This window comes from Hemicordylus capensis, chromosome 16, assembly GCF_027244095.1.
Source record: "Hemicordylus capensis ecotype Gifberg chromosome 16, rHemCap1.1.pri, whole genome shotgun sequence".
Lineage (NCBI taxonomy): Eukaryota > Metazoa > Chordata > Lepidosauria > Squamata > Cordylidae > Hemicordylus > Hemicordylus capensis.
In genome coordinates this window covers 8,724,227-8,749,700 of record NC_069672.1, presented here as the reverse complement: position 1 = coordinate 8,749,700, position 25,474 = coordinate 8,724,227, and the positions used below count along the sequence as shown (strand labels likewise).

The 25,474-nt window shown below is 48.9% G+C and overlaps 1 protein-coding gene across 1 annotated transcript in view; it reads left to right on the top strand.

Annotated features, from left to right (window-relative positions):
- Positions 1-25,474, top strand: part of TP73 (tumor protein p73) — an 84,946-nt gene extending 59,472 nt beyond the window's left edge. Inside the window, exons 5-14 of the mRNA XM_053281366.1 lie at positions 6,690-6,876; positions 8,882-8,997; positions 11,498-11,607; positions 12,325-12,467; positions 14,449-14,537; positions 14,871-14,995; positions 16,218-16,372; positions 17,893-18,025; positions 20,860-20,953; positions 25,068-25,474. Of these exons, the coding sequence (XP_053137341.1) occupies positions 6,690-6,876; positions 8,882-8,997; positions 11,498-11,607; positions 12,325-12,467; positions 14,449-14,537; positions 14,871-14,995; positions 16,218-16,372; positions 17,893-18,025; positions 20,860-20,953; positions 25,068-25,388 (1,473 nt within the window). The 3' untranslated portion in view covers positions 25,389-25,474. The remainder of the gene's footprint in view (positions 1-6,689; positions 6,877-8,881; positions 8,998-11,497; positions 11,608-12,324; positions 12,468-14,448; positions 14,538-14,870; positions 14,996-16,217; positions 16,373-17,892; positions 18,026-20,859; positions 20,954-25,067) is intronic.

Sequence of the window (25,474 nt, the reverse complement as noted above, 5' to 3'; positions counted from 1 at the left end):
AGGAAGAAAGTCTGATATTTTTGTTGGCTGGCCCTGTTCTAAAATATCTTGGCTAGGAAGCTCTTCCTTAGAGGAATGCTTCCACTCCTGTTACCCATGACTCCCTGGAACCCAAGGCAGTGGTGACAGCATAGCTGAAGCCTTCCAGGTTTTTAAATATAATTTAGTATAAGAAGATAATAGTTAGGATTTAACCTCTGAAGTTGAAAGAGATGCACATGCCTGATGTCATCGGCCGGGTGGTGGGAGAAAGAGTTGGTTCTGGTAATTCAAGGTGAGGGAAAACATAGCCCGGAGGACAGTGATAATGGTAGGCAGTTCTACACCTGAAGGGAAAAGTCAAAAGAACACACACACACCCCGCAACACACATATACTTTGGAAAGAGCTCGATTTAAAAAAATATTTATCTAAATATATATTTCCTGTTTTAAGCCCTGCTTGGATACACAGTGTTACATGTGCAGTGGGTGGGGCTATCGATGACTGCTAGCTGGGATAGCTCAATATTTCCGTCAAGAACAGAGCAGGCATGCCCATGAACTCCAGGTGCTAGGGAACAATAGCTGAAGGTGTAAGGGAAGAGAGCTGGTCTTGCGGTAGCAAGCATGAATATTCCCCTTTGCTAAGCAGGGTCTTCCCTGGTTTGCATTCAAATGGGAGACTACGGATTTCATTCACACAATCAAAAAACTGTGTTCTACCCAGGTTTGGGAGCTGTGTGAGCTCCCAGTTTTCAGTTGTGTTGGAAGAAAATTTGGTTAGGAGTGATTGTGTGGAAGCAAGGGAGGAAGAAAAGCTACCCAGGATTTCCTCCTCCCTTGCTTCCACACAATGACTTCTACCCAGGTTTCCCTCCTGGAAAACTTTGCTTCCACACAACTGAAAATTGAGAGCACTGTTTTTTGGGTGGTGTGAATGGCCTCTACATGTGTGAGCACTGTATGAAATCCCCCTTAGGGGATGGGGACGCTCCGGGAAGAGCATCTGCATGCTAGCATGCAGGAGGCCCCAGGTCCCCTCCCTGGCATCTCCAGATAGGGCTGAGAGAGAGTCCTTCCTCCCTATAACCTCGGAGAAGCAGCTGCCAGTCTGTGTAGACCAGAGATTCTCAACGTTGGGTCCCCAGATGTTATTGGACTTCAGCTCCCATAATCCCCAGGCCCAGTGGCCTTTGGTTGGGGATTATGGGAACTGAAGTCCAATAACATCTGGGGACCCAGCGTGGAGAATCCCTGGTGTAGACAATACTGAGCTAGATGGACTGATGGTCTTGCTTGGTAGAAGGCACCTTTCTATATTCCTAAGGAAGGCGGCGGCCCTCTTTTCCTGGCCTGTGGGCTTCCAGATGCATCTGGTGGGCCACTGCGTGAAGCAGGATGCTGGACTTGATGGCCCTTGGGCTTGCTCCAGCTGGGCTTTTGTTATGGTCTTATGTTGGTGCAGTTGTGCAGGAGTGTGTTGCACAAGCAGAGCTGTGTGACAGTGAGGACCCTGTATGCAATGGCCCCACCAGCACGCAAATCCGTTTTCACAATTTTTACACTTATGCATCAGCACTGTTGTGCGGCTGGGCAAATGTTATGGTCTGTCATGAGCATACAGCTGTGCAGTATTTCAGCCACTGTGCACAAGGAGAGAGGGCGAGGAACCTGCAAGGGCTGGCCTTGCGGTAGCAAGCGTCACTTGTCCCCATTGCTAAGCAGGGTCCACCCTGGTTTGCATTTGGATGGGAAACGACATGTGAGTGATGTTAAGACATTCCCCCTCAGGGGATGGGTCCACTCTGGGAAGAGCATCTGCTGGCTTGCATGCAGAGGGTTCCAAATTCCCTCCCTGGCCTTTCCAGACAAGACTGAGAGAAACTCCTGCCTGCAATCTTGCAATCTAGGTGGACCGAGGGTCTGACTCAGTAGAAGGCAGCTTCCTATGTTCCCTCATGCCATCACCCCAACTGTGCTCCGAGTACAATGTTTGTTGCTGATCATGGGGAGAGTTTGGGGATGGGGTCGTAGCTCAGTGCTAGATCCTGCTTTGCACACAGGAGGTCCCAGGTTCGGTTTCTGGCAATTAGAGCTGCTTGAGATCATAGCTGCCTTTGTTCTCTTATCTTAAGTCCCCACCACCAGCAGCACAACTGCATCCTGGGATATTATCTGGGAATAACTTGTATGGGCAGGAACCTTCCTGGCACTTGAACATACCTTGGGAGAGGTGGTGTTTTAAAGGGATTTTTTTTTTGTGTGTTTTGTTTTGGTTGTTTGGGTTTTTGGCACACAGCTCGCCTTTGCGGGGAGAGGGAGGAATTTTTTCAACAGCAAAACGTGCCCTACCATGTAGGGACTAGCCAAGCTTTGCACCTTGCTTCCCGGCTGGGGAAGGAACGCAACACAACAAGGAGATTGTAACATAGGGGCAATCTCCGTAGAACCGAACAAATGTGCATCAACGTAAAGAAATGCGAAATGATGCACGCTGGGGAAACACCCGCCCTCCAACTTCATATATACACTGATGGGGTCTGAACTGTCTGTGACTGACCAGGAGACGGATTGGAACATAGGAAGCTTCCATATACTGAGTCAGACTCTTGGTCCGTCTGGCTCAGTATTGTCTACCCAGAGTGGCAGCGGCTTCTCCAAGGTTGTAGGCAGGAGTCTCTCCCAGCCCTATCTTGGAGATGCTGCCAGGGAGGGAACTTGGAATCTTCTTGCTCTTCCCAGAGCAGCTCCATCCCCTTAGAAGAATATCTGACATGCAGTCTAAGAACACATAGGAAGCTGCCATATACCGAGTCAGACCATTGTTCTAGCTAGCTGAGTATTGTCTACACAGATTGGCAGCAGCGTCTCCACGGCTGCAGGCAGGAGTCTCTCTCAGCCCTATCTTGGAGATGCCAGGGGCAGAAATTTGAACCTTCTTGCTCTTCCCAGAGCAGCTCCATCCCCTAAGAGGAATATCTTACAGTGCTCACAGGTAGTCTCCCATACAAATGTAAACCAGGATGGACTCCACTTAGCAAGAGGGGCAAGTCATGCTTGCTACCACAAGACCAGCTCTCCTGCTCTTACAAACTGCGCTAGACTTTTTTGTCAACCCCAAGGGCTTTGAAGCAAGGCCCCCGTATGGAAGAGATTAAGTGGACAAGGTCCAGAGAGTCCCAGCACCTTTGAGCAAACATTAGGATTAAAATTTTAGATGGTTCTTGAAGGACTCTTGCCATTTGGGATCAGCGGGGAAGTAACTTGCCTAGGGAGCAAAGAGGTTGCCGGTTCGAATCCCCCCTGGTATGTTTCCCAGACTATGGGAAACATCTATATCGGGCAGCATTGATCTAGGAAGACGCTGAAAGGCATCATCATCTCATACTGTGCGGGAGGAGGCAATGGGAAACCCCTCCTGTATTCTACCCAAGAAAACCACAGGGATCTGTGCCAGGCGTCAACACCAACTTGACGGCACAACAACAACGGGTGTGTCCCCTATTTTCTAGGGGCATAGCCACTATTGGGCAACCAGGTTCAAAGAACCCGGGCCACCACCCCTTCAGGGGCCGTGCCTTGCGGCCCTGACACAACACAGCATCTGACGTCAGGTGTAGGGAGCAAGGCAAGGGGGACCGCCACAGGCCTCTCTCCGCTAGTGTTATTTTCATCAGAGACATATCAGAGGATATGAAATTGATGCAGAAAAGTAACACTAGATTCTTATGTAAACTTGTGCCATCAAGTCGGTGTTGACTCCTGGTGACCACAGAGCCCTGTGGTTGTCTTTGGTAGAATACAGGAGGGGTTGACCATTGCCATCTCCTGCGCAGTATGAGATGATGCCTTTCAGCATCTTTCCTATATCGCTGCTGCCCGACTCCCCAGATGTTTCTGGACTACAGCTCCCATCATCCCCTCCCACAGTGACTGAGGGTGATGGGAGTTGTCATCTAGAACTGGGGACCTGAGTTTGAGGACCTCTGCTCTAAGTCATTGTTCATTCCATTTCATTTACTGAAAAGGTTATTTGCTTTTCGGCAAGCAATTATTCCAGATCGGCAGCTGAAATGCACCTTGAACAGCCTGATGGCCATCAGCCAAAATCACTGTGGAAATCAGGAGGGAAATGGATATCTTGGCCATTTCTTTACACTCTGCCCCAAACTGGAGCTTGCCTTATGGTGACTGAAACAAAAAGAAAAACCTAGGAAAATTAATTATCTTTTAGGCAATGGGTTGCAAAGATGGGATACTTCTGCCAGGAACAATATGATTCCTCTTTCTCTCTGCACTTGCCATAGGTTTTTAAATGAGGGAATAGAGACAACATGAATGGGAAATGTGTGTGTGTGTGTGTGGTGACAGCATTAAAACTAAGGACTAGAGCCTTGATGTGACTGGGAGAAAGCATTAAAACTGAGGACTAGAACCTTGATGAGACTGGGACACAGCATTACAACTGAGGACTAGAACCTTAATGTGACTGGGAGACAGTAGTAAAACTAATGACTAGAGCCTTTGTGTGACTGGGAGGCAGCATTAAAACTGAGGACTGGAGCCTTGATGAAACTGGGACACTGTGTTAAAACTGAGGACTAGAGCCTTGATGAGACTAGTAGGGTTTTAGTACTATTGCCTGCACTTCCTGCTGCATTTCTGTACCTCTCTCTTCCCTTCTCCACGTCTGAGAGTGTCGCCACCACGCCACAACATCTCCATCGATCCAGCTCATTCCTGGGAGAATGAGAAACAAAGCACACATTCATATCCCACTTGAGATAAAACTGAGGACTAGAAAGTTGACATGAGTGGATATGTGACTGTGAAATAGCACTAAGGACAAGAAGAGGGAAGGAGGGAGGGCGTTTCGTCCATCGGCTAACTCCAATATTTCACCGACTGTCCCAGAATGCCCATCATCGACCAGTGTTCTTGGACTGAACACTGTCCAAGAACTTTTCATTTTGGCCACCTTCCTCTCCAGGGCCTTTCACAGCAGCCTGAAGGTAGCAGGTAGAGCTTTTCCTGGCATGGAGAGGGGGATAGGCAGCCGCCTGCTAACCCTCTGTGTCGGCTCCCCATTGTCTTTACCTGTTCAAAGCATATTTGAGGAGGGTACTCTCAGATTCTTCCGAAGTGAATTCTTGCTGTTGCCAACTTCCATCTCCAGGTAACTTGTCCCAGCAGATCCACGAAGCCAAGGGAGTCTGGAAGGGGCTCTTTCCGCCCCAGAGGAATGTGTGGGATCTCTGAATAAAGGTGCCTGCTGTGGCATGTTGTAATCGCCCCTCCCAGGGCCTGCGGGGGGGACGGGGGACGAGAGAGAGATTTGAGACCGAATAATCAAGTTGCCACTGGTGGGCTTGGAGTGGAAGGGTTGGCAAAGGCATTAAAGAAAAATTAAAAAGGACACCACCATGAGTGGTAAAGTTTGTCTATGATCTTTGCAGATGCCCCGTTCAGGCATCCCTTTGAACTGTCCAGGCTGCCATGGTTTTGGGTTAGACTGGGACCCTAAACTGTCCTAAACTGAGCGGGCGGTGTGTACGCTGACCCTACGCAATTTGGCTCAGGTCAGCTTTCGACCGTGGGGCCATGTCTCAGTGGTAGAGCATCTAGGCCCCGGGTTCAATCCCTGGCAGCATCTCCAGGTAGGGCTGGGAAAGATCTCTCTGTGTAAAACTCCGGAGAGCTGCTGCCAGTCAGTGTAGACAATGCTGAGCGAGATGGACCAAGGGCCTGACTCAGGAGGCAGCTGCAGCTACACCCAAAGCTCAGTAGTTTAGAGCAGGGTTTCTCAACGTGTGGGTCCCCAGATGATACTGGACTTCAGCTCCCATAACCCCCAGCCCCAGTGGCCTTTGGTTGGGGACTATGGGGAGTTGAAGTCCAATAATATCTGGGGACCCAACGTCGAGAATCCCTGGTCTAGAGCCTTGGTGAGATTGGAGCACAGCATTAAAACTGAGGACTAGAGCATTGATGAGACTGGTGTCTTGTAGGATTCTAGTCTTATTGCCTGCTTACTCATCGCTCAATGGCCTATCAAGCTCATTATTGTCTGTACTGACTAGCAGCAATTCTCCAGGGTTTCTGGTGAGGTCTTTCCCAGCCCTTCCTGGATTTGCTGCTTGGGATCGAACCTGGGACCTTCGGCATGAAAAACAGTCATTATACCACTGAGCTACAGGCCCATCCCCTAAGGGGAATAGCTTACGGTGCTCATTGGTGGTCTCCCATCCAAATGCAAACCAAGGCTGACCTTGCTTAGCAAATGAGACAATGCATGCTCCCTGCCCCAAGGCCAGTTCTCTCCCTGCTTTTCGTTGCTAGCCATGTCAAGGAAAGTAGACGCTGATTGATTGATTGATTGATTGAGTGCCATCAAGTGATTAAGTGCCATCAAGTTGGTGTCAACTCTCAGTGACGACATAGATCGATTCTCTCCAGGATGATCCGTCTTCAACTTGGCCTTCAAGCTCTCTCAGTGGTGCATTCATTGCTGTCGTCATCGAGTCCATCCACCTTGCTGCTGGTCGTCCTCTTCTTCTCTTTCCTTCCACTTTCCCCAGCATGATGGACTTCTCAAGGGAGCTGGGTCTTCGCATAATGTGTCCAAAGCATGATAGTCTGAGCCTGGTCCTTTGCCATCAGGGCGATGCTAGCCCTGACTAATTCACTCCGCTTTGTCCCTCTTCCCAGTACTCTCCGCTGCTAAAGAAGCTCTACTGTCAGATTGCAAAGACGTGCCCGATCCAGATCAAAGTGTCGACGCCGCCTCCACCCGGGACCGTCATCCGGGCGATGCCCATCTACAAAAAGGCGGAGCATGTGACGGAAGTGGTGAAGCGGTGTCCAAACCACGAGCTCGGGCGTGACTTCAACGATGGTGAGTGTCTGGCTAACAGGAACCTCCTCTTGGCCCCCCAAGAGGTCTCCAGCCCACGGGGACCACACCAGGACAACTAGTTGGGGGGTGCAAAGAACATTATTAGGGGAGCGGGGATTTGGCGGTGCGTCATATACCCATAAAGGGAAGATAATCCATGTTCTTAGTTCATTTGCCTCGTCAGTGAAGCTTACTTGACATTTTCAAGCCGATTCAGAAAACAGGCCAGCTTCCTCTCAGAAAATGCTTTGGGATTTAGGCCCAACCTTCCAGTTGCTTTCCAAGCTAGTTTCCTGTTCCTGTCTAAGACCGTCGAGCAAGGAAGAATGAGGTGGGGGGGGGAGAGGTCATTGCCAGGCCAGCTGGAATCTGCAAAGGAGGGGACCCTGCACCCCACTGAAACATGGCCTCACCCAACCCAGTTTCCGGCAGGAAGGAAGTGAAAGGGTTGGTCTGGCTCCTGGGAGGCTGGAGGCGTCTCCTGGCTCCTGAGGTTGAGGAGTCCCCTGGCTCCTGAGAGGATGGAGGCGTCTCCTGGCTCCTGAGAGGATGGAGGCGTCTCCTGGCTCCTGAGAGGATGGAGGCGTCTCCTGGCTCCTGAGAGGATGGAGGCGTCTCCTGGCTCCTGAGAGGATGGAGGCGTCTCCTGGCTCCTGAGAGGATGGAGGTGTCTCCTGGTTCCTGGGAGGCTGGAGAAGTTGTCTGGCTCCTGGGAGGCTGGAGGAGCCCCCTGGCTCCTGAGGTTGGAGGAGTCTCTTGGATCCTTGGAGACTGGAGGATTCTCCTCCCTACCTGGCTGTCCTGGCTTCTGGCTGTCCTTGTTCTGCTGCTTACTCAATCCTTGCTAGAAAATGGAGGTCTTTTTAAATTATTCATTCAGCTCTAGGACCATAATATACTATGGCTGCATTGTCTGACATTTTGCTGTCACTTTCCAGTCTGGTGGATGGGGGAGCAAAAGGGAGAGCGGGAAATATTTTTGGGGGAGGAGCACCCATTTCCCCTTGTGACCCTTTGGAGTCATTCTGTCTATTAACAATTCCTACTAGCATATCTGGGGAGCGAGGATTTGGCGATACATCAAATACCCATAAAGGGTATTTCCAACTACTATTGCCTTTCCCAGAAAGGGGTGGGGCTAAATCACTCTGGGAAGCAGCTTAAAAACCAGCAATCTGCCAGAAGTCATGGGAGCAACATCTCTCTTATGTTGCTATGCCCAACTCTCGTTTCTCTGTGTGGTGCTGGCCGAGGTACTGATTCTGGATCTCAGAGCTGTCCATGGTCTGTTGCACTTTTAGGTCGCTGCCTTGGTGGAGATCCTGGCTTGGTCTGTTCAGGTAAACTGCTGGGAATCTAACAGTTTTCTCCCTCTTTCATAATCCTTAAAAATCATTTACCCAAGAAAGCCTACTGGTTCAGGACTGACAAAAGAAATCTTCATCTTTTTTTCTTCATACTTAAAATCACAACCACATTCCAATGGCCAGGAACTTAGCATCATGCTGACTTTACAGAAGAATTAGACCATAAGTGATTTTGACAGTTCCACCTGCTGGCCAACTCGGACATTCTGAGAAGAACCTGCCTTTTTCAGCACTAATTTTGTGGTGACTGGAAAAAAGAGTGGGTTTTTCTCAGAGTTCCAGCACCAGCCAGCAAGTGGAGCTGTGAAAATCGTGCAAAGTCCTTTTTCAGCCTATATACAGCAGGTAAGTTCATGCAAGGAAGTAGAGCAGAGGCTTGCTGCAGCGTGTGTACAGGGAGTGAGGTCATGCTTGGAATGTGCATGAGAGATTTGAACATCCCACGGTTTATTGCCATATGGAAGTAGCCCTAGATGGACTTCAACCAAATCCATTGATTTTGCAAATCTGTTCTTTCATTCTCAAGGTTCTAGTCCAGTGGGAGTTCTGTCACCGACATCCAGATAATGTTGCATGGCTTCTCTGGCCTTCAACAAAAGTGTGAGATATTTGTTGGAAATGTTTCTTTGCCTCCACAGGGATGTCAGCTCCAGCTAGTCACCTAATTCGCGTGGAAGGCAACAATCTCTCTCAGTATGTTGATGACCCTGTCACTGGAAGACAGAGCGTGATGGTTCCTTATGAGCCCCCCCAGGTAACCTGCATAGCTAGCAGAAGACTGGTTTCATTGCCGTCATTATATTTATATCCCACCTTGCCTCCATCATGGAATCCAAGATGGCACACCTGTGGTTCACAGATGATTTCCCATCCCATCTTTATCTCCAGTCCTGTATCCTTAATGGTACCCCAAACCAACGTCCTCACCTGACTTATGCACATTCAGGGCAGGTGAGGGGTGGTGTGTTGATTATGTATGTATGTACTGTATGTATACACCTCCAGCCTCAGAGGCACAATGCCTCTCAATACCAGTTGCAGGGGAGCAACAGCAGGAGAGAGGGCATGCCCTCACCTCTTGCCTGTGGGCTCCCCAGGGGCATCTGGTGGGCCACTGTATGAAACAGGATGCTGGACTAGATGGGCTTCCTTGGGCCTGATCCAACAGGGCTCTTCTTACGTCCTTATTTATTTTACATTTATATTTTGCTTTTCCTCCAAAGAACCCAAAGCGGTGTGCATGTTTATGCTCATTTTCACAACAACTTTGTGAGGTAGGTTAGACTGAGAGATAAGTGACTGGCCCATGAATGTAATGGCTGATTGGGGATTCACTCTGGCCTGATTGGTTGATTTCCTTCTGTCAAGAAGGAAGCCTGCACAGCCAGCTCCCCGCCTCTCTGCAGTCTTGCTGATAAGCCCCTCTTCCCAACATCCAAACACTGATGGGAGAGCAGGCAGAGAGGGGGCAGAACCATGGCTCCATTGGTCCCGCGGTTCCGTGCTACGTCTGAACCCAGCCGAAAGGTGCTGATGGGAAGGCCTGGAGCTCCCCCTAGTGATGGGCAGAGTGATTGCATCTCATCGCAACCAACATGCTACTCAACATGCTGAGAGATGTGTTCATCTGGGATCCCAAAGGGTTATTTAAGTCAACCATTTCTGTGGAGCAGATATTTACATCTTATTGACTGAAACGGGTGACATGTAACTGAGGATGGGCTGTAGCTCAGTGAGAGATCACTTGCTTTGCATGCAGAAGTTTGCAGATTCGCTCCCTGGCAGCATCTCTAGGTGAGGCTGGGGAAGACTCTGCCCGAGACCCCAAAGAGTTGCTGCCAGTCAATGTAGACAATATTCATCCAGATGGACCATGGGTCTGACTCAAGAGACAGCATCTTCTGGAAAGAGGTGGTAGCTGAAGGAGAGAGTGCATAGTTGCAGAAGGTTCCAGATTCTTTCTTAGGTTCCAGATTTTTTCTTAGGTTCCAGATTCTTTCTTCTGGAAGGAGGCGGTAGCTGAAGGACAGAGTGCATAGTTGCAGAAGGTTCCAGATTCCTTCTTAGGTTCCAGATCTGTCTTAGGTTCCAGATTCTTTCTTAGGTTCCAGATTCTTTCTTCTGGGAGGAGGCGGTAGCTGAGAGACAGAGTGCATAGTTGCAGAAGGGTCCAGATTCCTTCTTAGGTTCCAGATCTGTCTTAGGTTCTGTCCAGCAAAGCATTTGTGCATGTTGGCAAAATGGCCAAAGGTGGGCTAGATCATAATACCACCAGGTGGATTCACAGCTGGTTAGAAAATGCTACTCAAAGAGTGCTCAGCATGGATCAGTCAGAGACGCTGTCACCAGTTCCTACAACAAACAGAGGGCTGGACTAGGACCTCTGAGGTCCCTTCCAGCTTTAAAAGTCTATAATTCAGTGGGTTGAAATTGCACAGAAGCAGATTTAGGCTACACGTTCGGTGGGATTTCCTGACTGCTGGGCCAGTTTGCCAGTGGAACAGCCCACCTCATGCAGCGGTGGGCTCTCCTTCGCTAAAGGTTTCCAAATAGAGGCTGAGCAGCCATCTGACCAGGATACGGAAGCAGACTCCTGCCCTTGGTTAGGCTAGAAGACCTCTTAAGGTCCCCTTAAGGAGAGGAGAGCTAGTCTTGTGGTAGCAAGCATGACTTGTCCCCTTAGCTAAGCAGGGTCCACCCTGGTTGCATATGAAAGAGAGACTAGAAGTGTGAGCACTGTAAGATATTCCCCTTAGGGGATGGAGCCGCTCTGGGGAGGGCATCTTGGTTCAAAGTTCCTTCCCTGGCAGCATCTCCAAGATAGGACTGAGAGAGAGATTCCTGCCTGCAACCTTGGAGAAGCCGCTGCTTGCCTGTGAAGACAATACTGAGCTAGATAGACCAATGGTCTGACTCAGTATATGGCAGCTTCCTATGTTCCCTTGGAACTCGAACATTCTGTCAATGGCTCCTCACCAGTTTCCCCTCTAACAGGGATTCCCAGATGTTGCTGACTACAACTCCCATATTCCCCAAGCAAAAAAAAAAGTTGCAGCTGGGGATTCTGGGAGTTGTAGTCAACAACATCTGGGAATCCCTGTTAGAGGGTTTTGTGCTAATCAGGCTGAGCGAGAGGGACGAGTCCAAGATCATCAACAGGGAGGGGATATGGACCTCAGTTCCAACGCTCTGTTTCACTGTGCCATTATTTGGATGGAAAATGAACCTTCCTCTCCTCCTCCTCTTCTGGGCAGGTGGGTACCGAATTCACCACCATCCTCTACAACTTCATGTGCAACAGCAGCTGTGTGGGCGGCATGAACAGACGGCCCATTCTGATCATCATCACCCTGGAGACCAGAGAGTGAGTCCAACATCTGTTCCGCAGAAGGCCGTGCAACTCTGTTACCAATATGGCTTCCCAAGGGGCTGGGGGTTGAATATCAGCTGAAGATCACCATCCCGTTATGCTTTGTATCCTGAGTTTTCTCCCAGGACTGTCAGCCAGACTGCCTGGCTGTTCTCAAACTAGATACTGTTGGGCTATAAATCTCAAGGGCCTTTGGCAACATCCAACAACCTCCAACATCCGACAACATCCAAACTTGAGAACCCCTAGGTTAAGCAAATCTAACCCTTTATTTCTGCATCATTATCTCCATGTACATTATTTATTTATTTTATTTTTTACATTTTATATCCCGCTCTTCCTCCGAGGAGCCCAGAGCGGTGTACTACAGACTTGAGTTTCTCCTGACAACAACCCTGTGAAGTAGGTTAGGCTGAGAGAGAAGTGACTGGCCCAGAGTCACCCAGCTAGCATCATGGCTGAATGGGGATTTGAACTCGGGTCTCCTCCGTCGTAGTCCAGCACTCTAACCTCTACACCATGCTGGCTTCTCTCAGAAGAAGCATTCCCTCCTGGGGGAGGAGAGGCTTTCCCCTTCTTGTATGGCTGGTCACACACTGCAGTTGTTCATTGCTTGGTTGAAATTTACCCCATATTAGATCCAGGCCAGGCCGCGTTGTCCCCCTAGAAGACATTACTGCTCATTGGATTGATTTTGACTTTGCTTCCCAGTGGACAGGTCTTGGGGCGAAGGTCGTTCGAAGGCCGGATCTGTGCCTGCCCTGGCAGAGACCGGAAAGCAGACGAGGACCACTATCGAGAGCAACAAGCCCTGAACGAAAGCGCAGTGAAAAATGGCAATCCCAATAAACGGAGTAAGTTGCAAAACTGGTATAAGTTAATGTTATGCCAAAGTAGCTCTTCTATGCCAACCTGCTAGATAGATGGAAAGCATCATATCCATTCTGCGGGTGCTGCTTTATGGGCCGAAATGCTTCCATGCTGGTGTCAGGTGCTCAGTACCTCTGGGCTGGCAGGTTCTTCACAGACCATGCCCCCCACAGCATTTGCTGTAACAGGGATTCCCAGATGTTGTTGACTACAACTCCCATCATCCCCAGTTTCAATGGCCTTTGGCTGGAGATTATGGGAGTTGTAGTCAACAACATCTGGGAATCCCAGTTCCAGAGAACACTGCCTCCCACCTATTAACATCATCGTGGGAGGTCCAGTTGTAGTTACCATTGGCTCGTTTGGTGGCAACCCCCAAACCGGGCTTGGGGTTGCCCCATGCCCCTAAATGAAACCAGAAGCTCCCCATCTCTGGCCGTTTTAAAGCGACTCTTGAAAATGTATTTAATCAGGCTTTTCATTTATAGTATTTTAAAGTTGTATTGATATTGATTTTAATTTGTTTGATACAGTTTATGGTCTTAATTGCTGTCGCGTTTTAATCTGTAAAGTTCCCAGAGATTTTATGTGGGGTGGTATATACAGTAAATGAGATAAATTAAAATAAATAGGCCTCGGCGTCCCTTTTGATCTCAAGATGTAGCCCTTAGAACACAACCAAGGCTGGAGATAGAAGAAGGACCTTCAGCACTTTGGTCAGCTCAAAGCAGACAAGTTGCTCCAATGGTTGTGATTCCTGAAGTCTCCAGGTCAACCCTGAAGGGTGGGCAACCTTATGCAGATGGGGCCAGTTCCTTAGGGGCATGTCAAGGTCTGGCCAGCTGCTAGGGAAGTTCACGAGGCAAGCGGAGCTGTTGAAATCGGATACGGCTTGGCTGAACGCTGTCGACAAGGATGTTTGACGAACGTTGATTCTCAGGAATGAGTAGGAGGCTGGTGATGTGATTTATAGAGCAAGCCGAGAGCTCCCAACTGGTAGGAATTCAAGGCTTGTCAGCCCTCAGCAAGAGGCGTTTGCTCCTCCTAACGGCCTCTAATTGGGTTCTACGTCTCGTGAGCCTGCGCTGTTGTGGAGTCAGTGGTGTTTCATTGCATAGCTCTTCTTCGGATTGGTCCCTCACGCTTTCTGCTGACTCAGGTTGTTGTGCCTGCTCTAAATCATTAGTTGGATCTACCACAGCCGTTTCATGAACACTGACAGCCGGGCTCTGCCCCTCAGACACTCCTGAATCGGCTGGAAGGTTGACAGCTTCCCTTCCTCCTCGCTGTTGGAGATCGAGGGTGTGACAGGGCACTGCTTCTGAGGGTCCCAGATCAGGAGTTTCTGCCTTGCGAGGCAGCTCTGTGATGGGGGCCTGGGTCCTGCAGCTCCACAGTGGGCCTTCCTTGCCAAGTTAGCATTCCCTCCTCATGAAAGGGCCACCCCTAAGACCATGTAGCTCTCTGGTCTCTGCTTGAAGACCTGCAACAAGAGAGAGTCCCATCTGAGGTAACTGACTGAGGGCCTTTTCGGTGGTGGCCCCGTTTATGGAATAGTCTCCCTGATGAGGCTCGCCTGGCCCCATCACTTTGTTCTTTTAGATGCCAAGTGCAGACATTTCTGTTCACCTAGGCCTTTTACATTTTTTTTAAAGTTATAAAATCTCTTTGTACTTTATCATAATCTTTTGTTTTGCATTAATGTGGAATACAGGAAGCTGCCTTATTCCAAATGAGACCATTGGTCCATCCAGCTCAGTATTGTCTATACCAGGCCTGCTCAACTTAGGCCCCCCAAGCTGTTTTTGAACTACAACTCCCATAATCCCCAGCCATAGTTACCGATAGCCAGGGATTATGGCGCATGAATGAGAATGTGTTCCCCACAAGCAGCCACATGAGTGGTTAACTATGGCTCAGATTAAGACCTGCATAGGAACATCTATGGTTTTTTCTCTCTTCTAGCTTTCAAGCAGAGTCCTCAAGGGATCCCAGCTCTCGGGACTGGAATTAAGAAACGGAGGCATGGGGAAGAAGAAACGTATTATGTGCCTGTAAGTACCAGAATCTGAGTCAATACTTTTGTTGACTTGTTTGTGAGACTGCATAAGCAGTTGTGCATCTGTGCACAGGCTAGTGTGCTGTAAAAACAGCAGCATCTAGACCAGGCCTGCTCAATTTAGGCCCCCCAGCTGTTTTTGGACTACAACTCCCATAATTCTTAGCCACAGCATCCAATAGCCAGGAATTATGGGAATTGTAGGCCAATATCTGCAGGAAGGCCGAAGTTGAGCAGGCCTGATCTAGACGCATGTCCAACAGAACCTTGCAATGGGCAGGGTCAGATCCAGTGATGGACTAGGTGTTTCTTGTCTCTCTCGATTCAGGTCCGGGGCCGAGAGAATTTCGAGATCTTGATGAAGATCAAGGAAAGCCTCGAGCTGGTCGAGCTGGTTCCCCAGCAGCTGGTCGACTCGTATCGGCAGCAACAGCAGCAGCTTCTGCAGCGCCAGTGAGTTCCGGGTTCCATGTGACCCCCGCGCCATATGCAATCATGCAGGAAGGGCTCGAGACTAGAATATGGGGGTCGGCGGGTGGGAACAAGCTTGGGGCAGTCTGTCCTCATATCGTGGAACGGGTCTCTTTGGCCCACTCTCGGCACTGCCCCCACAAGGTCCGAGGAGGCCCCAGGGCAACCAGTCAGCACCATGGACAGAACTCCGCTGAGCATTTCAGCCAAGGAGGACGTTGCTCCAGCAGCCCTCCTCAGTGAACATCTGAGTTTCAGAGCCTGCTTTCAGGCTGGGCAGCTTAGCACAATCCCTTCCTGCAGCAAGCTCTGGTCTTTTAAAGAGGCCTTGCTCCTCCCCCCCTTTTTTGGGGGCAGGTGCTTGATCTGATAGCACTAAGGGCCTTCCTTGCATCATGGCGGAGGGCGGGGGCTTCAGAAGATTCCTCCAGACTGGAGGGCTGTATCCTCAGGACTGGGCAGGACAACTGATCGGAGTTCATCTGGGGGGGGTTCCCCAATGGTGCCCGTTTCCTGGGTCTGGGGTGCCTCTCAGTCCTCATGCAGACGCTCTACCCCATCCCCTAGGAACTCAGGAACACAGGATGCTTCTGTATACTGAGTCAGACCCTTGGTCCATCTAGCTCAGTACTGTCTACCCAGGCCGGCAGCGGCTCCTCCAAGGTTGCGGGCAGGAATCTCTCTCAGCCCTGTCTTGGAGTTGCTGCCAGGGAGGGAACTTAAGAGCGTTCTGCATGGAAGCAGGCAGGTGCTCTTCCCGGAGAGGCCCCATCCCCTGAGGGGAATCTTACAGTGCTCACATGTACCAGCTCTCCTTGTGGCCCCAAACCTGGAGCCCGCCAGGGTCTGGGGCCAGGACAGTCTCTGAAGGGCCACCATCAGGGTGTCGGCATTGCCAGGCAGCTGAGGACGTGCCACAGAACGGCCTGTCGTCAGCCCTCTGCCCTGCAATGGAGGTTCCAGCAGGCCCTGTTTAGGAACACAAGAAGCTACCGTCTGCTGAGTCCAACCCTCGGTCCATCTAGCTTGGGATGGTCTACACTGACTGGCAGCGGCTTCTCCGAGGTTGCAGGCAGGAGTGTCCCTGTTTCCCGGGCAAATCATTCTCCTTCTGGGTGTCTCTTTGCTGCCCCTTGGCAACGCCTTCTTCCCTTTGTTTGGGGGATGCCATGTCCCCCTGACAGTATCTTCTTCCCCCGAGCAGGACTCACCTCCAGCCTCCTTCTTCATACGGCCCTGTTCTGTCTCCGATGAACAAGCTCCATGGAGGAGGGATCAACAAGCTGCCACCGGTGAACCAGCTTGTCGGGCAGCCTCCGCAGCATAGCTCCGCCACGGGTCCAAACCTCGGCCCGATGGGTAAGGTGCCGAATACCCAAGGGCCAGACATGCCTAAGCTTTCATTTTCTCAGTGGCAGGCCAGACTCGGTGACTCTGAGGACCCTTCTCATTCGAGCATGCGATTCCTTGCATGCCTACATAGGGAACACAGGGAGCGGCCATATACTGAGACAGACCCTTGGTCCATCTAGCTCAGGATTGTCTGCACAGACTGGCAGCGGCTTCTCCAAGGTGGCAGGCAGGAAACTCTCTCAGCCCTATCTCGGAGATGCCTCCAGGGAGGGAACTTGGAACCTTCTGCTCTTCCCAGAGCAGCCCCATCCCCTCAGGGGAGTATCTTGCAGTGCTCACAAATGTAGTCTCCCATCCATATGCAAACCAGGGTGGATCCTGCTTAGCAAAGGGGACCATTCATGCTTGCTACCACCAGACCAGCTCTCCTTCCTTCCTACAGCACCCAGTATTCCCAGGTGGTTTCCCATCCAAGTACTAATCAGATCAGACCCTGCTTAACTTCCAAGATCAGATGAGATCAGGCACATGGAGAGTAAAATAGCTGTACCCAGAAGCCGGTCTCCCGCAATAGTCTGCGGGGCTTACTCCCAAGAAATTGTGGCAAGGATTGCTGCCTAAATTACTAGGATTTGGTTTATAAAACCAAAAGCCTGAACTTTTTTCTTCTTCTTCTGATCTATGGACCACAATAAATAGACTGAGTTGCAACCAAAGGTGTGAATCTCCAGGTCAACAAAGCAATTCCGTCCCCAGAAAGCTAAGATCTGCAACCTGTATGAATTATGGAACTTGAGCCTATTTGCAAGATTCATCTCTATTCTCCATAATTTATTCTGCAGGTGGTGTGTGTGTGTGTGTGTGTGTGTGTGTGTGAGAGAGAGAGAGAGGGGGGGGGAGGGGGGGAGGGGGGGAGGGAGGAAGGAAGGAAGAGATAGATAGATAGATAGATAGATAGATAGATAGATAGATAGATAGATAGATAGATAGATAGATAGATTTTGGGAGGGAGGGAGACAGACAAACATATGTATCAGGGCTTCCCTTCCTGTGGTACTCCAAATGTTCCTGAACTCCAACTCCCATTATCCCCAGGTACAGTTTATTGTGATTGGGGATGATGGGAGTTGTAGTTCAACAACATCTGCAGTAACACAGGTTGGGTACCCCTGATATATATACACATCCGTACATACACTCCTCAGCATATATTCTAGTTTTGCAAATCGGCGGAGGGGGTGGGGTGGGGCGGGAGGTAAGAAGCTATGCCAGGTAATGACTGGACAATTATATTCCGCCCTCCCTGCCCACATACTTTCAAGCCAACCGTTGCCTCAATAAGGACTAGTAACTTGGGTTGTTGTTTTTAAATGAAAACAAAGGTTCTTGGGAAGCTGAGTACTGAACTCTATGCCACCCTCTCTGCTTTTTCTGTGCCCTTGTGGAAAGGTGGCAGACACAACCTTGTCAATACAGTGAATATTTGTGCCAACTCACCAGGTCGGCTTGCTGTTTCTCCTACCCAGGGTCAGGCATGCTGAACAGCCACGTCATGCAGTCCAACGGAGAAATGAACGGCGGGCACTCCTCGCAGTCGATGGTGTCGGGGTCTCATTGCTCCCCTCCTCCGCCCTACAACCCAGACCCAAGCCTCGTCAGGTAGGGAGGCAGCCCCAGGCATGGTGACTCCAGGACGCGGCTCTTTTAACCCGGCACTAGCTTCTAAAAATGCCCCGTGAGTCACCACTGATCCAGGCCCCCTCCAAGTCTACAGTTCTCTGATCTTGTAATGCAAGCAACAACCCTGTCAAGTCGGCCCGTACGAGTCTCCCCACAGCTGAGGCTGTCAGAAAGAGTGGCTGGCCTAACTCCCCTCGTGAGTTCAAGGCAGAGGAGAGATTTGAACCCGGGACTTTCAGTCCTTTTGCCACTGCATGGCATTGCAAGAGCTTCTATAAGAGTAGGATGAGAATTGCGTGCAGGCTTCAAAAAAGAAGAATCTTATTTCCTATCTATCTATCTATCTATCTATCTATCTATCTATCTATCTATCTATCTAGTGTGTGGTTACGTGTGTGCATTCTATCTATTCTATCTATCTATCTGTCTATCTATCTATCTATCTGTCTGTCTGTCTGTCTGTCTGTCTGTCTGTCTGTCTGTCTGTCTGTCTGTCTATCCATCCATCCATCCATCCATCCATCCATCCATCCATCCATCCATCCATCCATCCATCCATCCATCCATCTATCTATCTATCTATCTATCTATCTATCTATCTATCTATCTATCTCCTTCCTCATCCATCTATCCATCCATCCATCCATCCATCCATCCATCCATCCATCCATCCATCCATCCATCCATCTATCTATCTATCTATCTATCTATCTATCTATCTATCTATCTATCTATCTATCTATCTCCTTCCTTTCTCATCTATCTGTCTGTCTGTCTGTCTGTCTATCCATCCATCCATCCATCCATCCATCCATCCATCTATCCATCTATCTATCCATCTATCTATCTATCTCCTTCCTTCCTTCCTTCCTTCCTTCCTTCCTCCCTTCCTTCCTTCCTTCCTTCCTTCCTTCCTTCCTTCCTTCCAGACACTCTCTCTCTCCTCCCTCCCTCTTCCAAAATATCTCTCTCTCTCTCTCTCTCTCTCCATCCATCTATCGGATTTCTACCCTGCCGTTCTTCAAAAAACACTCCATGGCAGCTTGCCATGAAATCAACAAGGCAAGAGAACACCACCACACTGCTTCTAAAATTATGAAAATGCCGGAGAAAAGGCAATCCTTGAAACAAAGTGGTACTGACCACTGGGCAGGGGCTGTGGATCATGGTGCTTTCGAGATCTCAAGAGACGAAATGACTGAAAGCAATTGCTGGCAAAGCAGCGTGAGAAGGTAGAGGCGAAACAAGGATTTGCCTTACTCATCACAAGTGATCTCACTGGTTCCCTTGAGACAGTTTCTCTTAAGCACAGCCACATCATTGCTTCATGTCAGGACATCTGTAAAATTTCAAAATATCAGGCAGGCAGAGCACGTCAGTAATAATCTGAGTTCATGGGCGTTTTCACAAAGTCCACACGACACTTTTTAAGGACTTTTAATTAGTAGACTAGTACAGGCAAACTTTGTTACTTACTCCCGCGAGTAAAGAAACCACGAATAACGAGGCATTGTGCCTATGGAAAAGCGGGGGGGAGGCTAGATTCCGGAGTGGGGGGGGGAAGGTCAAAGACCACAGAGGAGGTTAAAAATAAAACAAAAATGGGCGAAAGCAACTGAAAGCATCTACTGTACCGTGCTCTGCAGGGGTCTCCGTGTGCCCAGGTGTGCCTCTTCCAACCCCGAAATGCCCCCCAAATCTGCAAAAAAAATCACAGGGGAAACCCTTTTAGCAGAAGAGCCAGAAAATGGCACCGTTTCTGAAAAAGGTGGCCGGAAATGACCTCTGCAGTCATTTCCAGCCTCCTAGGAACCGCAGATACAAGTGAAACTCGGAAAATTAGAATATCATGCAAAAGTCCATTAATTTCAGTAATGCAAATTAAAAGGTGAAACTGATATATGAGACAGACGCATTACATGCAAAGCGAGATAAGTCAAGCCTTAATTTGTTATAATTGTGATGATCATGGCGTACAGCTCATGAAAACCCCAAATCCACAATCCCAGAAAAGTATACAGTGTACTGTGCTTGATTGGCCAGCAAACTCGCCTGACCTGACCCCATAGAGAATCTATGGGGCATTGCCAAGAGAAGGATGAGAGACATGAAACCAAACAATGCAGAATTGCTGAAGGCCACTAATGAAGCATCCTGGTCTTCCATAACACCTCAGCAGTGCCACAGGCTGATAGCATCCATGCCACGCCGCATTGAGGCAGTAATTGCTGCAAAAGGGGCCCAAACCAAGTACTGAATACATATGCATGCTTATACTTTTCAGAGGTCCGATATTGTTCTATTCTTCAATCCTTGTCTTCTTGGTTCCATGTAATATTCTAATTTTCTGAGATTGTGGATTTGGGGTTTTCATGAGCTGTACGCCATGATCTTCACAATTATAACAAATTAAGGCTTGACTTATCTCGCTTTGCATGTAATGCGTCTGTCTCATATATCAGTTTCACCTTTTAATTTGCATTACTGAAATTAATGGACTTTTGCACGATATTCTAATTTTCCGAGTTTCACCTGTATGTGGGTTTTAACCCTTCCGTATCTGTGGATATTGAGGTCGGTCGGGTGTCTTTCGGCCATCCGCGGATATGCAAAACTGTGAACAGCGGTTCAGTGTATAATAAGGTTTGCCTGTATACAGACACCCCAACACAGGCAAGCATAAACGATACCAGAACTGCTTATGGGATCCGTCCATTCATAAAGACATGGGTGATCCTCCGTAGACTCATTTGTAACCGTCTCAATGTTGACCCATTTTCCTCCCCCCCTCCCCATTTTTTTGTCTCCTGCAGTTTTTTAACAGGACTGGGGTGCTCAAACTGCATTGACTATTTCACTTCACAAGGGTTACAGACACTTTACCACCTGCAGAACCTAACCCTAGAGGTAAATACTTTCCAGGAAGATCTGTCGCTCACTGCTCGGGGTTTGAGGCGGGCTGCTGCTCTTAAAATGCGGAGGACGTTGTCTTTGGACTTGGACAGAGGGAAGAGAATTGGTCGGGCAGCCTTCTCATTTCCTGTGGCTCATATCGCTGATAAAGAATTTCGGAGATGAGCAAAAACGCAGCATAGAACGGGACGGCAGTCTAGTCTGAGGGCGATAAGCCACCTCCAGCCTCAGAGGCAAGATGCCTCTAAATACCCCTTGGATGGGAGTAGCAGCAGGAGAGAGGGCATGGTGATTTCTTGGTGATGCCCTCCCCTCTTGCCTGTGGGCTTCCCGGAGGCATCTGGTGGGCCACGGTGGGAAACAGGATGCTGGACTAGATGGGCCACCTTGGGCCTGATCCAGCAGGGCTGTTCTTATGTTCTTATGACAGACAGAGAGAGTGATATAGGCAGGCAGAGTACAAACCGAAAGGTTCAGAGCGCAGATAGACAGATAGGTTCAGGGTACAAACTTTAAACAGAGGAACACAGGAACATAGGAAACTGCCATATACTGAGTCAGACCATTGGTCTATCTAGCTCAGTAGTGTCTTCACAGACTGGCAGCGGCTTCTCCAAAGTTGCAGGCAGGAGTCTCTCTCAGCCCTCTCTTGGAGATGCTGCCAGGGAGGGGACTTGAAATCTTTTGCATTCAAACATGCAGCTGCTCTTCCCAAAGTGGCCCCATCCCCTTCAGGGAATCTCTTACAGTGCTCACATGTAGTCCCCCATTAATATAAACCAGAGTGGGCCCTGCTTAGCAAAGGAGACAATTCATGCTTGCTACCACAAAACCAGTGCCCCTCCCATGGAGGAGAAGATATGTAGGATGCAGACAGACAGATAGGCAGGCAGGCTAGTTAATCCTTTTTAAAAAAAAAACAAACCCATAAAGGTAAAGTGTGCCGTCAAGTCGGTATCAACTCCTGGTGACCACAGAGCCCTGTGGTTGCCTTTGGTAGAATACAGGAGGGGTTGACCATTGCCTCCTCCCGCGCAGTATGAGATGATGCCTTTCAGCATCTCTCCTAGATCGCTGCTGCCCCATATAGGTGTTTCCCATAGTCTGGGGGGAAACATACCAGCGGGGATTTGAACCGGCAACCTCTGGCTTGCTAGGCAAGTCATTTCCCGCTGTGCCATTAGGTGGCTTATATGTAGGTTTTAATGAACTGTCCAGCAACCAGAATTAAAAAGTTGGAGCAAAATAAACGCACAGCTCAGAGGGGTTGCTTCTCCGTCACCTGGATAAGATCCCAGCTTCTTTCCCTGATGTGGCTTCAGACTTGGAGACAGGGTTGCCCACACTGACTGAAGTTATTTCTGGAGACTCCTTTCCCCCCAATCATTTTCACACCGTCAAGCCAATCGGATCTCCAAGAAAGAGTCTCACCTGGAGAAGGATTCTGATTCTGGACCAGTCTACTTTTCTCCAAGTAGGCGACCCGACTTGGAGAAAAGGAAGGATGATCAATCCCAAGAAACCAGCCTTGCATAAGATGCATACCCTGACTGCATCTTTCTTGTCGATCATTTGCTGCGGTTTGCTGGTCCATAATTGGATGTTTTCCATTCTGGACAGCAAGAACTGAATGGAAAACATGGATGGTTAAAAGATGCCCTCGGTTTGCCTTGGGAGCTGGGGCCAGGCATGCTTTTGATGAACTCCTGTGTTTTTGCCTCTTAACCAAATGGAAAAGCAAATTCACTGCAGGACTGAGACCTTCTGTGCTTGCGGATCTATGTCCGAGGTAGCATTTCAACCACCACCCAAATAGAGCAGCATACTGACACTTCTAACAGGATTAATGACGGTGTGTGGATATCTGGCTGCGAGACTCAAAATCAGCTTAGCTAAGCAGGGTCTGCCCTGGTTGCATATGAATGGGAGACTAGAAGTGTGAGCTCTGGAAGAGATTCCCCTTAGAGGATGGAGCCGCTCTGGGAGGAGCACCTGCCTGCTTGCATGCAGAAACTTCCAAGTTCCCTCCCTGGCAGCATCTCCAAGAGAGGGCTGAGAGAGACTCCTGCCTGCCGCCTTGGAGAAGCCGCTGCCAGCCTGGGTAGACAATCCTGAGCTAGATGGACCAAGGGTCTGACTCAGTATGTGGCAGCTTCCTCTGTTCCTCTGTTCCAGCTCCTAACGCAAATGTAAAATGCTGAGGTGTCCATTGTCCATTCCATCTCTCTTGCAAAATATTTCCCGCCTTAATCAAATCCATAGTGACATGAAAAGCACGGATGGCTCCAAGATACATCCTTAGTACATGAGCCAGCTCTGAGAGGCCATGGGCTCATTCTCACGATCAGCAAGATCAACGTAGGAGACCTGCTACCCACAGTTTTCTGCTTGTAAGAACTCACAGGAAGCCCTCCAACTCAGCCCTATCCAATGTAGGCAGTCCGGCGCGTTTTCCTAGATTTCTACAACAGTGGGATGGGAATAGCAACATTCTACCTTGGAGTTTGATTGTGCATTGTCATTGCTGAGTTAGGACTCTTCCTGGCAGCCGGCGGCCATCTTTGTCATAGAGTTCTATGGCTAGAGAGGCCAGTCAGAGGAGAGCTATTGCTGTACTGAAGGCTGCCTCTCTGCTGAGCGCTCAATGCATTGTGGGATATTTGGAGGACCCAGCTCCTTTTTTTTTTTTTTTTTAAGTGCTGCCATAGCTGAACACATTGTGTGGGTGAAAGACCTCATTTTGATTTTAGAGATGGAAAATAGGTGATAGCACTGCAGTACTTTCTGCTTTCAGTGGCTTATCATGATTGTTTTGTCCTGACCATCAGTGGCCAGATTTCCAATAGTGTTTTTAAAGCTTTAAAAAAGTTTTGGTTTTTTTTTTTTTTTTTAATGATGTGAGTTGTTGGACTACAACTTCCATCACTCCTGACTTTTTCTGCCAGGGTTCAGTTCCATTCCTCTGACAACATCAATACTATTTGATAGTAGTTTTTTTTTTTTTTTAAAGCTTTAAAAACATAAACTACTAAAAAATAGTATCGATGTCAGAGGAATGGAACTGAACCCTGGCAGAAATAGTCAGGGGTGATGGGCGTTGTAGTCCAACATCGACGGGAGGGCCTAAGTCTGCTGCTAACCCTAACTTGGCAAAGAGGCACCTTTTAACGTGGTGATTCTCTTTATTTAGCAGGGGGAGATAACAGGCCCTATCCACCCCCAGCACAGCATCCCTCCAGTGACTGTTGCTGGTGTCCATCTTATGTTTCTTTTTAGATTGTGAGCCCCTTGGGGACAGGGACCCACCTTATTGATTTGTTATTTCTCTGTGTAAACCGCCCTGAGCCATTTTTGGAAGGGCGGTATAGAAATCGAATGAATGAATATAATAATAATAATAATAATCATCATAATCATAATGATGTCATGTAGCCCAGTCCTTGCAGAAAGAAGACCTACCTTATGACCAACCATCCCATTCTCAAATAGGGTTGCCAGTTTTGTTTTTCAAAAATGATGACACCTTGGGCTGATCACCTCTGAGCATGTACAAGGAGCTTCAGTGGCATAATATATACACACAGCCAACCTTCTTCGTGCCAGACTTGGCTTACCTTGGTGTTGAATCTTAACACAGGGATCAAACAGACTTATGTCTTATAGGGATGTGTGAATCGATTCAAATTTGAATCAATTCGATTTGAATCTGACCAATTTGAATGATTCAAATTCAATCCGAATCACCCCTAAAGGGGGTACTCAAATCAATTTGGCCAGATTTGAATTTGAATAAATTCAAATTGATTTAATGACAGTTTAGGGACATTTTGGCACCTTTTAAAAACCATTCAGGCACCCTGATTGGTTTAAAAAAAATTGAATTGAATCAGCCTGTTTCTCTCCAATTTGATTTGAATCGAACCTGAAAATTCTATTCAGATTCGAATCGAATCTGAAAATTCGATTTGTGCACCTTCCTAATGTCTTATAACCTTTCTTCTCACTCCCCATGTCAAATTATTTCCTTTTCCGGCATTCCGGATGAGTGGAAGCCAGTTCTAAGAGGTTAAAAAAGAACAACAGCTCTTCATTATGTCTTCCTTTGTAGGATCTCGGAGCCCTGAAGATCCCTGAGCAGTACCGGATGATCATCTGGAGGGGCCTCCAGGAACTGAAACAGGGCCACGACTATGGCGCTCAACAGCTCATCCGCTCCAGCAGCAATGCCTCCACCATCTCCATCGGCACCTCCGGGGAGCTTCAGCGGCAACGCGTCATGGAAGCCGTCCATTTCCGCGTGCGCCACACCATCACCATCCCCAACCGGAGCGGGGCCGACGAGTGGGCGGACTTTGGCTTCGACCTCCCGGACTGCAAATCCCGCAAACAGTCCATCAAAGAGGAGTTCACGGAGGGAGAAATCAACTGAACACCCCACCAGGAGCCCACAGACTGCGGCAGAAAGTCATGGGACCTGGAAGGTACGTAACAGGCTGGGCGGAGTGAGTTTGGGGG